Source organism: Anguilla rostrata, chromosome 5 (genome assembly GCF_018555375.3).
Source record: "Anguilla rostrata isolate EN2019 chromosome 5, ASM1855537v3, whole genome shotgun sequence".
NCBI lineage: Eukaryota > Metazoa > Chordata > Actinopteri > Anguilliformes > Anguillidae > Anguilla > Anguilla rostrata.
In genome coordinates, this window is record NC_057937.1 from 43,021,864 (window position 1) to 43,035,265 (window position 13,402).

Genomic DNA, 13,402 nt, shown 5'->3' on the forward strand with positions numbered 1-13,402 from the left:
GAGTAAACACAAAATCCAAGCAGAATCCAAGTTTGGGCAATTGGTTTATTGAGTAACTAAGGGGGCAATTACATTTTCACAGAGGTGATATGGGTGTTTGATAACTTTTTTTCATTAAATAATTGAAATTATAATTTTTAACGTGTTTTGTGTTTACTCAGTTTCCCTTATATTACATTTGTCTGACAAATATGCAATAAAATAAGGAAAGGGGCAAAAACTTGTTCACAGCACTGAAACTAAAGACGGAGCAAGAAAAATAAACAGTTTTGTCATTTGGAATTTACAGATTTATTTCAATGAAAGGTTTTTCCATTTCAACCTATTTACATGGATTTCAGTTTTAAATCATCTGATGTTCATATCAATGGCTACGCACATCCCCAAATCAACTTTAAAATCTATGTCTTAACAGCACGCTTGACTGGTGACACAAAACACAGAAAAAGGGGAGGGGGAAAAAAGAGAGAAGAAAAAACAAACTAAACATTTGTGTATAGAACATATACTGCGTATAGATTATTCCAGAAAGCAGAATACCCTGTCATTTGGGCTACTTGAACCACTGGTCAAGACTGAGTATGGGTGTGTGTGACTATATCCTGACACTTCAATATTGTTTTGAATGGAAATGGGGTCCTACACCTCTCACCTGAACTGACTGGAAAAGAGCAGACGACCCACAGAAATAAAAACGCAGCAGCATAGGGTGACTTCTTCGCCCCTGCACTCGTGTGTTATCGCATATTTATAAAATATTTCCAAAGCCCTACACATAGTGCAAACTGCCACACAAGGGAAAGAATACATTCCGTACAATCGTTCCATACAGCTGTCTGTAATCTCATCTCAGGAAACCCCCCAATCCCCTAGTGTTCACCTTCTTGTGTCACACTGAAGAAGAAAAAAGCTATATTACAGAAAATAGCAAATATTTTTCATAGGTTCCAAAAACAAAAAAATACACATTAATAACTACTTGCCAATTTGAGGTGTTTGCCAAAAGGATTTCAGATCACTTTAACAAAAGGAGGTTTAAATTAAAACACCAACTCTAAAAAGCATGTAAAATAAATAGTTTAGTTACCGCTTTACCCATCACCAGTGGATACTAAAAGCAGTCCTGAATTGTGCAAGGCGTGCTTCAGCTTATTAAAGGAAAAGAAAGCCAGTGTGGGCCTGCCCCATAAGCCCTCCCATACACACTGAATCCTGCGCCCTGCTGTGTTTGTGTGTGTGTGTGTGTGCGCGTGCGTGCGTATGTGTGCGTACATGTCTGTGTGTGTGCGTATGTCTGTGTGTGTGTGTGCTTATGTGCTACTGCGTGTCCGTATATTTGTCTGTAAATGTCTGTACTGTGTTTATGTGCATGAGCGTGTGACTGTGTACGTGTATATGTGAATGTAGTGTGTGTGTTTGGGTGAGTGTGTGTGCGTGCGCATCCCTCTTTACGCGTAGGTTCCCCCAGTGACCAGCAGCTCGTATGTGGGGTCTCGGGTCCTTCGGCACAGCACCACGCAGGCACACAACATCCCCAGCATCTGCAGACAGGGGGGGACAGAGAGAGAGAGAATCGGGACAGCGTTGCAAATTGTGTTTCTGACTACCTGCAAAAGCACACTGCAGAGGTCCAGACCTCATACACAAACTGACCATCTATGCGCTCCACCCGCCATCCAAACTGACAAGCACCCCTTGCAATTACACCGGTCTTTCAGCCATCTTAATGGAAACAACATATTTACTGAACCATTGCAGTCTGTTTCTTTCTGCTGGGGATGGTAATATAATAGGCTGTTATATAAATTTGTGAAATTTTCTTGCCGTTTGCTTTCTATTAATCATGCTCACAGGTTAAATACACATTAATCGTGCTCACAGGTGAAACACAGGTATTACACAAAATTCAGCTAAACACGTAATTTGAGTGTAAACCTACTGGCACATTATCGGATTATTTTATGTTGCATTACAGTTATTCTGACTTATGAACACTGTAATACGGAACTACTTTTAATACTGTATAAAAACACTTTGCATTTTGACCTTTAGATGGATCTACAGTAGCAGTGAGCAGTAGATTCTGAGCCTTACTGGGACACACGTTTAATTTGATTACACTCACAAGTAACTGAATAAAGATGTCTGATATTTGGGTAGCTGTTATTTATGCATGATTTTCTTTGTGTGCATTTACATAGTTTTTTACCTGTATTGCAGCAAATGTCAATGCCGCCCAAATGACATACATCATGATTTCCTTCAGCTTCTTCACAACCAGAGCTTCGCAGCCCTTAAAGCACAAAACAAATACATTATATACAGCACAGTGTAATAATGAACCAATGTTTTAGCTCCAGCCCATTTCCCACTATATCAATTGCTTAAGAATGACTCACTGCATTAAAATACCATAAGTATGGATTTAAATTAGTTTCATGCATCTTATTCAAGCACTGAATTTTAGGACAACAAACAGACTGACATTGAGAACCAGAAGGTAAGGAAATAATTTGATAAGCCAGCGTGTGTGTGTGTGTGTGTGTGCGCGTGTACACGTGTGAAGGTAGGTGTGTGGCTGTGAGCCAAGTAAACCCAGCCATGTTGATCTGTTGAGTCCTCCTTTATCCAAAGAGCATGACCTTACAATCAAACACAACACTGTGGCCATACAATGAGTGAACATCCCAGTCCTCCTCATTATGCAGTACGTCCCAACACAGATACTGAGACAAAAAGGGCCGTGGTGAAGACACTGATCTCTGTGCTGCCACTCTGAACACAGGGGCACGAAGACCCTCCCTTACAGGCCTCCAGGACACGAGTTCTGATTGGATGAGTGGGCAGGTGTAGGTGAGCAGCAGGTGCAGGTTCAAATGCATGCCTCATTCGAGCCTAGCAGCATTTCATAAAGGTACCGTATGCGTGTGCATGGCTGAAAGAGAGGAATGTTCCTGTTGTTGCCAAGGCAATGAGAAAGAAGGCTAATGGCCTTCAGATGGTTTATCAGAGGCTGTAATTAGGGGACCGAAGGGGAATGTTGTTTCCTTGTTTTGTTGTTTCTTCCTCTTCTGAAGAGCAGATCTGCGATTACACGTACAACCACACCTCGCTTTATGTAACCGCACGGAATTCCAACAGCAAATCTCAGGGTTTGCAATGCAGAACATTATTACGCGTCTCATTCATTTAAAACTTCTCAGTTGGCAAAACAAGACCGCACCCACTTCATGTTACGGCTTCTGTTCTGACGCTCTGTGGCAGGTCCCACCAACTCAAATCTAAAGCAGTGACTGGGGCAGTTGAGCCTGACAGAGACGCTGATGATGCGGCCTCTCTCACCTCCGGGTAGAGGTCGGCGGGATGGGCGAGGGAGCCAGTGCAGTTGCTGACGTTGGGTTTGCAGCAGCTCAGCGGGACGCTGTTGTTTCGGGACTCGTTGAACCAGCGAGTGATCTTCCAGTCTGAGTAGTTGTGGATCCCACAACAGTGGAGCTGTAAAGGGGGGGGGGGGGGACATTACAAAAGCAGAAACCAACCTGAAACAAGACCAGGTTAAAACCTAGTATATGGCTGGACCTAACACACGTGATCCGGCCGACCAATGGTGTAACTTCATCACTCACTCAGTCACTCACTCAGTCAGTCACAGACATTCGCGCTTGTAGGGCGGGCCCCGCTGTTGCGGTCCAGCCAAAAATACGCAGCCACGGACACTATTATAAGTCCAATACACCTGTTCTTTTCTGTTAATACTTTACATGCTATAGACTATGCAGTACTGCAGGAGAGTTCAGCGGGAGAAGAGGTCAATTTTTCACTGAAAACAATTATCACACTGTTTGAAGGAGCTAATGCAGTGGTAACCTCAGGAACCCAGACTAACTTAAACTCACCTTACCCCTGGTAGGACAAAGCCAACTGCATCTGAACTGCACTGTGAACTTGTAGTCAGAGTCAAATAATCACAAAGTCTTGATTCTGGCCTACAATATTTGAGCTATTGGGCCTGGTCTGCACTTGAGCCATGTGCATTTACTAACTGAGCCACTCAGGAGCACAACTATGCCTTTACTAACAAAAATGCTAAATTTCAATTGTGAAAATTTTCAAGCTTTATGATTTCAGTATGAGAATAATATGTAAAGATTTTCATCTCAAGTTGAATAAAAACTTGTCAAAAGCAAGAAAAAAACTATTAAAAAACATATGTAAAATTAGCAACCCCCTGCCCAGCGTACTAACCTGCCTCTGGACATAGTCGATGGCGCGGCTTGGGGCGTCTGTGTTTGTGCCGTTGTATTCGTTGTACACTTTCTGAATGGAGCGATCAACCTCATCTTCAACCTGAAGAACAAGCAGCAACTCAGTAAGGAAATCAGCACAATAACACTTTCAAAACCACCTCATCCTGTTCCGTTTGGTGGATTTGCACATACACAGAGAATCAAACGATGCTACCATGCTAGCATTAACCTCAGCTTGCAGTTTGAACAGGAAGGTAAAATGTAATTTATGGCCACAAACCCAAAGCCTACTCCTATTTTGCAAACACGATGCAATTTAAAAGTTAAACTGCATGTATATTAGGGGGAAATCCAGTGCTAACAAACCAGTCTGACAACAAAGAATCCAGGGAATTTCTGAGGGAATTTCACTTCTGTATTTCTGCATTTTGAGGACATTGGCCTCAGAGTAATGCACAGTTTTCATATCAAAAGCAAAGGAATATAAGATTATTCTGACTGGTATCTCCACTTTCTGTTTAATTAAATACTTTTGAAAGCATATGGTTCTTAAGTTTGCTGATCCGGCATATTGTACATACCCGCTCATATCAGTTGTTATCTCACATTTCTAATTCTGCATAGAAATCATTTGTGTTCTACCGTAATGCTTTGCCCTTTCTCAATATTTACAGAAAGAACCGGAACTCACCTTTGCTCTGTAAATATAGCCCAGCACCACCACGACTACTTCAGTGACAAACACCAGCATAAGAATGACAACAAACTGCAGGACAAATAGAAAAAAACATTAGCAAATTCATGCAGGATTATACTGACAGTCACAGTAATGCTGTGAGACCACCCGACTGACTGAGCAAAACTATGCTTCCACTGCAATGAGCTTTCATTACAATGATAAATCCAAAGGGGTAATACTGTGACTAAAGTCAATTTCATTACAGCAACAGCCAAACCAATGAAAGCAGCCTAATCTGAAGATGACATATGAGAGAAGATAAATTTTGAGACCCGTTATTTTCAATACATTTCGTGTGAACCTGGACACATACTGCAAATGGGCTTAGCAGCAAATACCAGCCAGCAATGACCTTTGATAATGGATCAACTGTATAAACCAGCAGTTTTGCCAATTAACATCTATACACTTCATAGAAAATTGCAGCAAGCTATTGTGCTGGGTATACAACAGTTAACCTTCAGGCTACAAGATGGCCAGACAACACTAAAGCCAGCCAAGGAAGACCTGACAGACTTACGGTAGCCAGGCCGCAGCGACTTTCTCGTATCGTGGCGCAACAGCCAATCAGGCCAATGATGAACAGGAGGGTCCCGACGGCAATGATAATCACAGCCGGGATCAGCGTGTACACATCCTCGAAAAAGTGGTCATAGTCGTCGTATGTGATGAACACGTAGGCCCCAACATAGCACAAGATGCCTGCCGCTGCCTGCAAGGAGAGAGGGGAGGGAAAGAGAAAGAACATGATCACAAGCCTATCAGATCCATTCATACAAGTTTAAGAAACCTATGCCATAATTGGTTACCACAGCCACAGTCTCTACGGGCTATCTTTCCTGTCAGCAACTTCATAACCTTATTAACATGGTCAATTGGAGTACTGACTGAACCAAGCACTAGGATAGCAGTCTTCTGGGTGTGCATGAGAGTAACCGAGCATCAGTCTCCAAATGGCTAATTAGATCCTCTAGTGTCTTAGTCTGGGATTGAAACATAAACACAAAAAAGCAACTCATGTTTCTTAGTAGTTAAAGGGTGGATAACAGGAGCTAGCTACCACATTTATTTAATCTAGACAGCAATCCAGAGTTAATTTTATGCACACTTATGCTCAACTGAAACATTTTAAAAACTCCAGACCAAATGTACATCCCCTCTCTCCCCAGAACTTCCCCTTTCACTGTAGAGCAAATCTAGCAAACTCACTGAATAACATTTGCTTGAACATCAGTTTCCAAAAATAAACCCTTGAACTGTAGTACACCCAATTAAAAGAATACACAGAGCACTGTGATTGGTGAAGTTTCAGTTTGTATCATTTTGCTAATTACCTGGATGTGTTGCCATAGCCCATTTATTAATGAGGTGATTGAGCTGCTGAGTAGAATGCATTTCATCAGGTGTTGATTAAGCTGCTGCACACTGATTAAGCTAAATAGCAATTTCTTAGCAGCCAGTGTAGTTTTAAGTGTGTAACTTTACTGAAGTAATTGTTATTTTATTCTTTGGGTCATCAGGTGTGGATTGAGATACTGCATATCATTAAAGCTAAATATCATTACTTAGCTGCCAGTGTAGTTTTGAGTGTGTAACTTTACTGAAGTAATTGTTGTTATTTTTTACTTTGGGTCACTTTGTAGTTTATTGAACAGTTGTTAAGTGGGTGGTTAAGTGGGTGATTATTCTGCTTTTTTGACATAATTAGTGCAGTTTTGGTTTGTATTGTTAGCACAATGTCACTCACATCTGGTGGATACCCTTAGATTCTCTTTAATTTTTAGTCATTCGGCATAAGAGCATCATCAAAAAATGAATGTCATGTAAACAAAATTAAACCACCTGAAAACTGAGCGATTTAAGTTTTTAAATGCCCACATTCTTCCCTGTTATTTTGGGGATGTTTCTTGGTTAAATACCTGAATCAACCAATTCAAATATAGGCCAATTCAAAAACAAACCCAGAAACGCAGCTTTAAAACAGCTTTTAAACCTTTGGGTTTAATTTATTACGACTGGTAACCAATGTGTTAGCAGCAAAAGTTGTTGTATTTGTAATGCAATATTTTTCACTGCTAACCATCCTAAAATAACCTAATGCCTGGAAGTAGTTGAATACACCATCTAGCAGACCAATCTAGATAAAAGGAGAGAATCTGAATAAGTGCATCTGAACAAACTGTGTTAAGCCACAACATACATAGACTTTGTTGAAAAGCAACACCTCTTTGTCAGCAAGCAAGAGGCCAATTTATACAAAAACACGGATCAATACTTATGCACTTAACCATCGGTCTCTGCTTGCATAAAGGTCACTGCGATACTGATAAAGGACACTACATTATTGTAATTGTATATTGTATTGTAATTTCTGATTTGATTTTAGATTTTTGTAAATAGTTCAAATTTTCCCTGTTGTGATCAGGAGGCTATGGTACCTCTTTGACGCTATGAGCTACACCAGTGGGAGAAAACTCCTGGCAGGTTTTTACCACACTGGACAGGTCTAAGGTGAGAGGTCAGCACAGGAGAATCAACCTTTACTGTAGAGAGCACTGCCTGCTCACATACATGTGTGTGTGTGTGTGAGATTGTTGGTGAAAGACATGAGCTCCCTCACTTCACACTTCCCTGTGAAATTCATTTATAAAGTTTGATAAATAATAGGAGTGTTGGAAGCCTCTTACATTTCATACAGCCACTGTTTATATATGTAAATTGTAGCAGCCTATTTACTACTTACAAGCCTGATTTACAGTACTGACAGCTGACTGCAGGTCCCCACAGCAAGGTAAAACCAAGTGGTTTGATTGTTTCTAAGTGAATTTAGTGTGCATGATAAGTAACCATAATGAACATATTTTAAGCTCTCCAAAAGGACATCTTTTGACTGAAATACAAGGCTTAGCCAAAATAGAATGGGTACACAAATAAGATTTTTCCTGGGGTTCCAGAGGGTACTGGAAATGGAATGTGGGTGGGGAACAACATATATGCACAATATTCCACTTTGGAGAGGTTTAGTGACATTTGGAGAGGTTTTGGAGACATGGAGCCCCCCTTTAGAAAAAATTCTGTTTTGTTCAACCGTCTCCAAACTCCAAATCCTGTGTACATACATCCAGGGTAAGATAGGAATTTATCTGGTTTTGTCCGGTATCAGAAGAACATATAAATAATCACTATAAAATAAAGATTTTTTGGTTTCTTTGTTGTTTTGAGAATAAATATGCCCTGTATGTTGACTGTGTGAGACTCCTGGAGGATCATTTGGTCATTTTGGTACAAATGTGCTCTTTATTTCAAGCTTTGAACCATGTCTGTACTGTATATAGTTTTGCAGATAATGTGGTTTATTTTGGGTGGATTCTTACAAAAAGCCCTAGGTTGTAAGTGGGTTTTTGTTGCGACACTGCACAAATTATTCTAGTCTAAACAACAAAGCATCATTCGTAACATGTATAGACTAAAATTCAAGGTGCGTAGCTTGCTAACACTTGACAAATAAAATAAAACAGATGCAATGCCATTTAAATTCAACCCATACAGAATAATGCGTGGTAACATTTTGCAATGTCGATGTTGCTAGCAAGCTAAATTGCAAGTCACCTAACTTTAGGAAAGTGAAATAATTCATGGTGACCTGTTACAGACAGGAGTTGTTGGCCAACATAAACCACTAAAAAGCACAATTTGCGTGTGAAGTAGCGTAGTCGTCCTGGGAGATTTCACTTGCTAAACAGACTACGCCGGTGCAAAGCCATCTTGTAAATGACTCCAACACTAAGAATTCTTGCATATCGCTCTGAATAACTGTCTGTCTTATGTAGGCTAAATGTAATGTCAATTTTAAACTAGCTTGCAGTCGGAACCGAGTAAGAAGTAACGTTAGCTATCCAATTGGAGAACTATCCTAACGCTATCTGAAAATGTAACAAGGTATCTAGTTTATAGCTGGCTAGATACTTTAAATATTACCCTCCAGTTGATATACCCGTTTCGGTCTATCTTGCAGTCCAACTAGACCTACATATCAGCTGTCGACAAGAAATTCGAAACGCTTCGCAATACAAGTTCAGCTGTCATGAAATAGCATACAGTCTGCTAGCTAATCCCAATCACTTGACGCTCAAACAATACTTTGCGCTTCTAACCCACAGCTAACGTTAGCTAACTAGTGTTCGATATGGTAGTGTCAGTGACTACTAGATATTATTTTTATACTCAAATAAATTTCATTTAGCTCTCTATCTGCCACAGGGCACACACCGCAGCCAATAACAATGGTCTGCCGACGCCAACTGCAGTTCGCTTAGCTAACGTTAGGCCCTAGACGACAGTAGCTAGCTAGTTTACTGCGTATTGCCATTCCAGACAGCATTACAGCAGGCCCCGTATTTTTTGCTTACCCAGAAAATGAGATTAAGGAAGACCAACACCGTCTTCGACGAGGTTATGCCACACTGTCCCATGTTTGCCGTTGGAAGAATGTTATTTCTGCGGTACTAATTTCCAACGCAGCTATAATTATAAAATGGCTGTCGGCTCCTCCTGTTTGACTGCCACGGTCACTTCTTCGCCTCCCTGGCTCATCGGTGCGCCAACCATCGAGATATACAAGAACGACCACAACAGCAACAAGCCTGCTGAATGTGGTCACATGGTTAGATGAGGTCATCTCTGCAAACAACACGCTCTCCTACGGCCTGGGGGAATTAATTTACAGCACAGCATTTATCGGTACATGACAAGTAATAGCCTACATGTTGCAGTTTATCAACATTTTAGTTGAATTCATCTGTGATGTTATAGCGGTTTTGCAATAAATACTATTTTTATTTGGAGTAAACCGATGAAAGTATGCTTTCATTGCTAGTTAAAATGGAAGGCGATTCTGATAATATTTCCCATTATACTACACATGGCAATGATATGAAGACCTACTCTGCCATTATATTGGCCCAAAGTAATGTCTAGGTGTGAAATGTCACAGAGGATTTACATGAAATTACATTTGAGGTATTTAGCAAACACTTTAATCTAAAAAACACTTACACTGCTTACATTCTTTTATATCCATTTATACTGTTTAATATTTTTGGAAGCAATTCAAGTTCAGGTACCTTCCTAAAGGGTACAATGATAGTGCCCCACCTGAAAACTGATTTTACTGCCTTAGAGTTACAAGCCTAGTTACTTAATCATTTTGCCATACTACCAACCATTCACATGCTCCTACGGTAATGGGATCACAATAATAAATTTAAAACACAAGTAGCCAGAGCTTGTAGGAAGGACTTTGAAAAAAATGGTTGTGGTGCTATTTTAGCCTGTAGCTGAGTTTATGTTATGACTGTAATCACAACAATTCATTGATAATCACAGAACTGAACAGGCATTCCATGAATAAAGATGTGGGTGCAGCCTTTGAAGACAGCATCTGGTAATTCCCATAGATAATATATATTGTTGTCTTAAATCTGATGACCTGACCTATATAATACATTACAATGAAATGTTGAGTGATCATAGTGCATTGACAATACTTTGGCGATAAAAGTGTCATTCTCTGTGCAGCGTGTTAGGTCTAACTTCGCATTTTTGTCTAACTGAAAATGAATGCACAATTTTTGAACAGACATTTTTGCTACCAGTCCTCTGTGGCAAGTGCCATTTAAAAATGAAATGAGAAAAGACTAATATTTACATCTAGTGGTTAAAAAAAGGTTTCAAACTGTATGGATTGATCAATAGTCATGATTAATATGCAGCCAGTGTTGTTACTGGCCTGGCAGACACTGAAGCTGACAGTGCTGTTATTTTCCTTTCAGGAGATGTCTTCTTTTCATGAAGAATAGTATTTATTTACAGGAAATTGACCATTGTTCGCTTTCCACAAGGACATGCTAAGCCTTCATACATTTAATTATCAGTGTTTGATGGAATGTTAGAGTTAAAAAGAGGATTACAGTATATTCTGCCATGCTAAATAGTAAAACAAGCTTGGGTAGGGTTTCTAAACCTGCACTGGATTATTTATGCATGCAGTGGAAACATTGATCTGATTTCAGGATCAGGTTCTAAAGTCAGCGCACCCTAATGAATAAGCCTAACAACTTGATATTCAAGGGAATCAAGTGCATATCTGGGCACCCTGAAGCAAAATATGGTAAACAGCACTGAAATTCTCCCTAATCAATATTTTACATGGGAGAAATCTCACCCCATAACTATCCCCCCTAGCTATATATATATATATTATCTAAAATTAAAAATGAGTACAGTGGACAATACTACATTTGCCCCAGGGCTATCAGCACTGCTCAAAGAACAGATCCAAATGCAGAGGCAAACTCGTTAGACTGACGTAAGTGAAATAACAAAAGTCTTAACTTGAACAACTAGAAATAAAAAACAATACAACAAAAAGTGGGAAACAACTAGGAATAAACTAAACACAAGGAAACTACAGGCTGGCAGAACATGCGAACAAAAACCAAGACCAAGTGATAAAACACAAAGAACAAGTAATTTAAATACACTGAAAAACTGGTGCGCTAAATAAACCAATACAACACTGGTGCAAACAATGATTAAACCAATGGTACAATAATGCCAAAAAAAGGTGGCCAAACAGACAAAAATGAAAAACACTAGGGCAAGGGAGCTGGCAGGCTTTGATCAGGCTGACAACGGTGATGTTTCCAGATAACCCAGGCATAAATCTGGCTTTGTCCCCTCTACCTCATTTTTTATTTTAGAAAATAAAATACATTTTATGTATTATGTACATTGAGTGAAATATTGAATATTTCCAATGCATATTTTGTTGACAGATAACAGCTTAACATTGTATCAGCTATTGGTACATAAAAGTGTCTGTCGTGTCTATCAGTTAAGTTATTTTGTGTCCACCCATACAACTGCAGTTTCTCAATTCCACCAGAAGATGCTGATCAACACCTACAAATTCATGTCTTTTTGTTGACTTGGGAAAGCATAGTCTTTGCAGACAAAATAAGCCTTTCCTTGGCATTGCATACTGTCGTGACTGAATACACTAATTTCTGGCTCATGAAAATTCTGTTAATGAGCATTGAAAGAAATGCAGTCATAGGCTGTAGTATTTTTGTTTTTTGAATGTGGAAATGTGCCATTGGCTGGTGGCTCTGACCAGGGTATCTACCTAGCTGACCACTGGATGTCATATATCAATCAACTGATATATTAATATCAGTTAATATTAAGAATATAACAAATTTTCAGATATTTTGTATATAAAAATTTATATATAAATTCTTTCAGATATTTACATACTACAGAATACTAAGGAAATAATATTTGCAGAAATTCATTTAATTTGTTAAGCAGTGTTACAATATACGCAGAATGGCTACGTGTCTCGTTATGTAATGAGATGCACTGGGAAAAGGTGATAGTTCATGAGCATGAGGGACATAGAAGAAAGCTATAAAGAGATTTAATAAATTTATTGCTGTGTCTTTGCGCTTCATCTTGGTAATACTTAAATAACAGTTGTAAAACCAAGAATGTAAATAAAGTTGCCAGAACAATTATAGTGGTCTGCAGTGTATTTCAAGGGTGCAACATACACATGCACATGAGCTGCTCTATCTAAACATGATTTTCAAGCAAACAAGGAAAAATCCACAATAAAAAACACTGACAATGTCATTGACTACATGTAAGACTATTAAAAGACATTGTATATTTCAGTGTTTATTTATTGGCAGACATAATGAAAACACATGTATCATGAAGAAATATATTATGATTTTAATAATCGTTTCAGTATATTTATTCTGTTATATGACAGACTTGTGGTGTTGAATGTGGTCAACAAGCCTTCCTATTCATGTCTATTTTTTAGAAACTTTTTTAGAAAACCATGAACAAATAAGTAAATAGAAATTTATTTAGTCGTTTTTGTGTATTTAGATTTTTGTAACACAGTGAACATTAGTCTTTGCTGACAGCCAAAGGATGAGAGCAGTAATTAAGAAAAAAAGGAGAAAAAACCACCCTCTTACATCATAGTTAAGCCACAAGGCTGCAGGGTTTCACATCAACCAGTCCTCAATATTGAAATACGGCCAGTGGAATCTATCTTTGTCAATGCCTAGTATTAAAAGGTATGTGCGAGCAGGGATTTTACCTCTAGGCACAGCATGTATGTGTATATGTCGGGGGCAAATTCTCCCCCACCTTGAATTAACCTATTCTTCTTCTGTTTCTTTTGCAGGAATCCACTAAATGATAGAAGAAGACAGGCAAGGTAGGTAGAAGAATAAAACAGGGGATCTTTATCAAATAAAATTCATTAAAACTGTATGACCATGTACACACAGCAGAACGATAATGCTCTTCTTCACTCCCACTCTCTCCTGCTTTACTC

General features: G+C 39.2%; 1 protein-coding gene across 1 annotated transcript; it reads right to left on the reverse strand.

Moving 5' to 3' along the window:
- Positions 1-267: 267 nt before the first annotated feature.
- LOC135255326 (tetraspanin-3) lies at positions 268-9,615 on the reverse strand. The gene is made up of 7 exons (XM_064336346.1): positions 9,396-9,615; positions 5,507-5,698; positions 4,939-5,013; positions 4,246-4,347; positions 3,343-3,495; positions 2,210-2,293; positions 268-1,541 (listed from the first exon to the last, which is right to left on the reverse strand). Exons 1-7 carry the CDS (start codon positions 9,456-9,458, stop codon positions 1,449-1,451), a joined length of 762 nt encoding a protein of 253 aa, XP_064192416.1. The 5' UTR covers positions 9,459-9,615; the 3' UTR covers positions 268-1,448.
- Between the last annotated feature and the right edge of the window lie 3,787 nt (positions 9,616-13,402).

Bases quoted from the DNA above. Each gene is read 5' to 3' on its own strand.
- LOC135255326 (XM_064336346.1), bottom strand. From the start codon at position 9,458: ATGGGACAGTGTGGCATAACCTCGTCGAAGACGGTGTTGGTCTTCCTT. The intron at 5,014-5,506 runs GTAAGTCTGTCA...TTTGTCCTGCAG, and splicing joins GTCGCTGCGGCCTGGCTACC to TTTGTTGTCATTCTTATGCT. The intron at 3,496-4,245 runs GTTAGTACGCTG...CCCCCTTTACAG, and splicing joins TCGACTATGTCCAGAGGCAG to CTCCACTGTTGTGGGATCCA.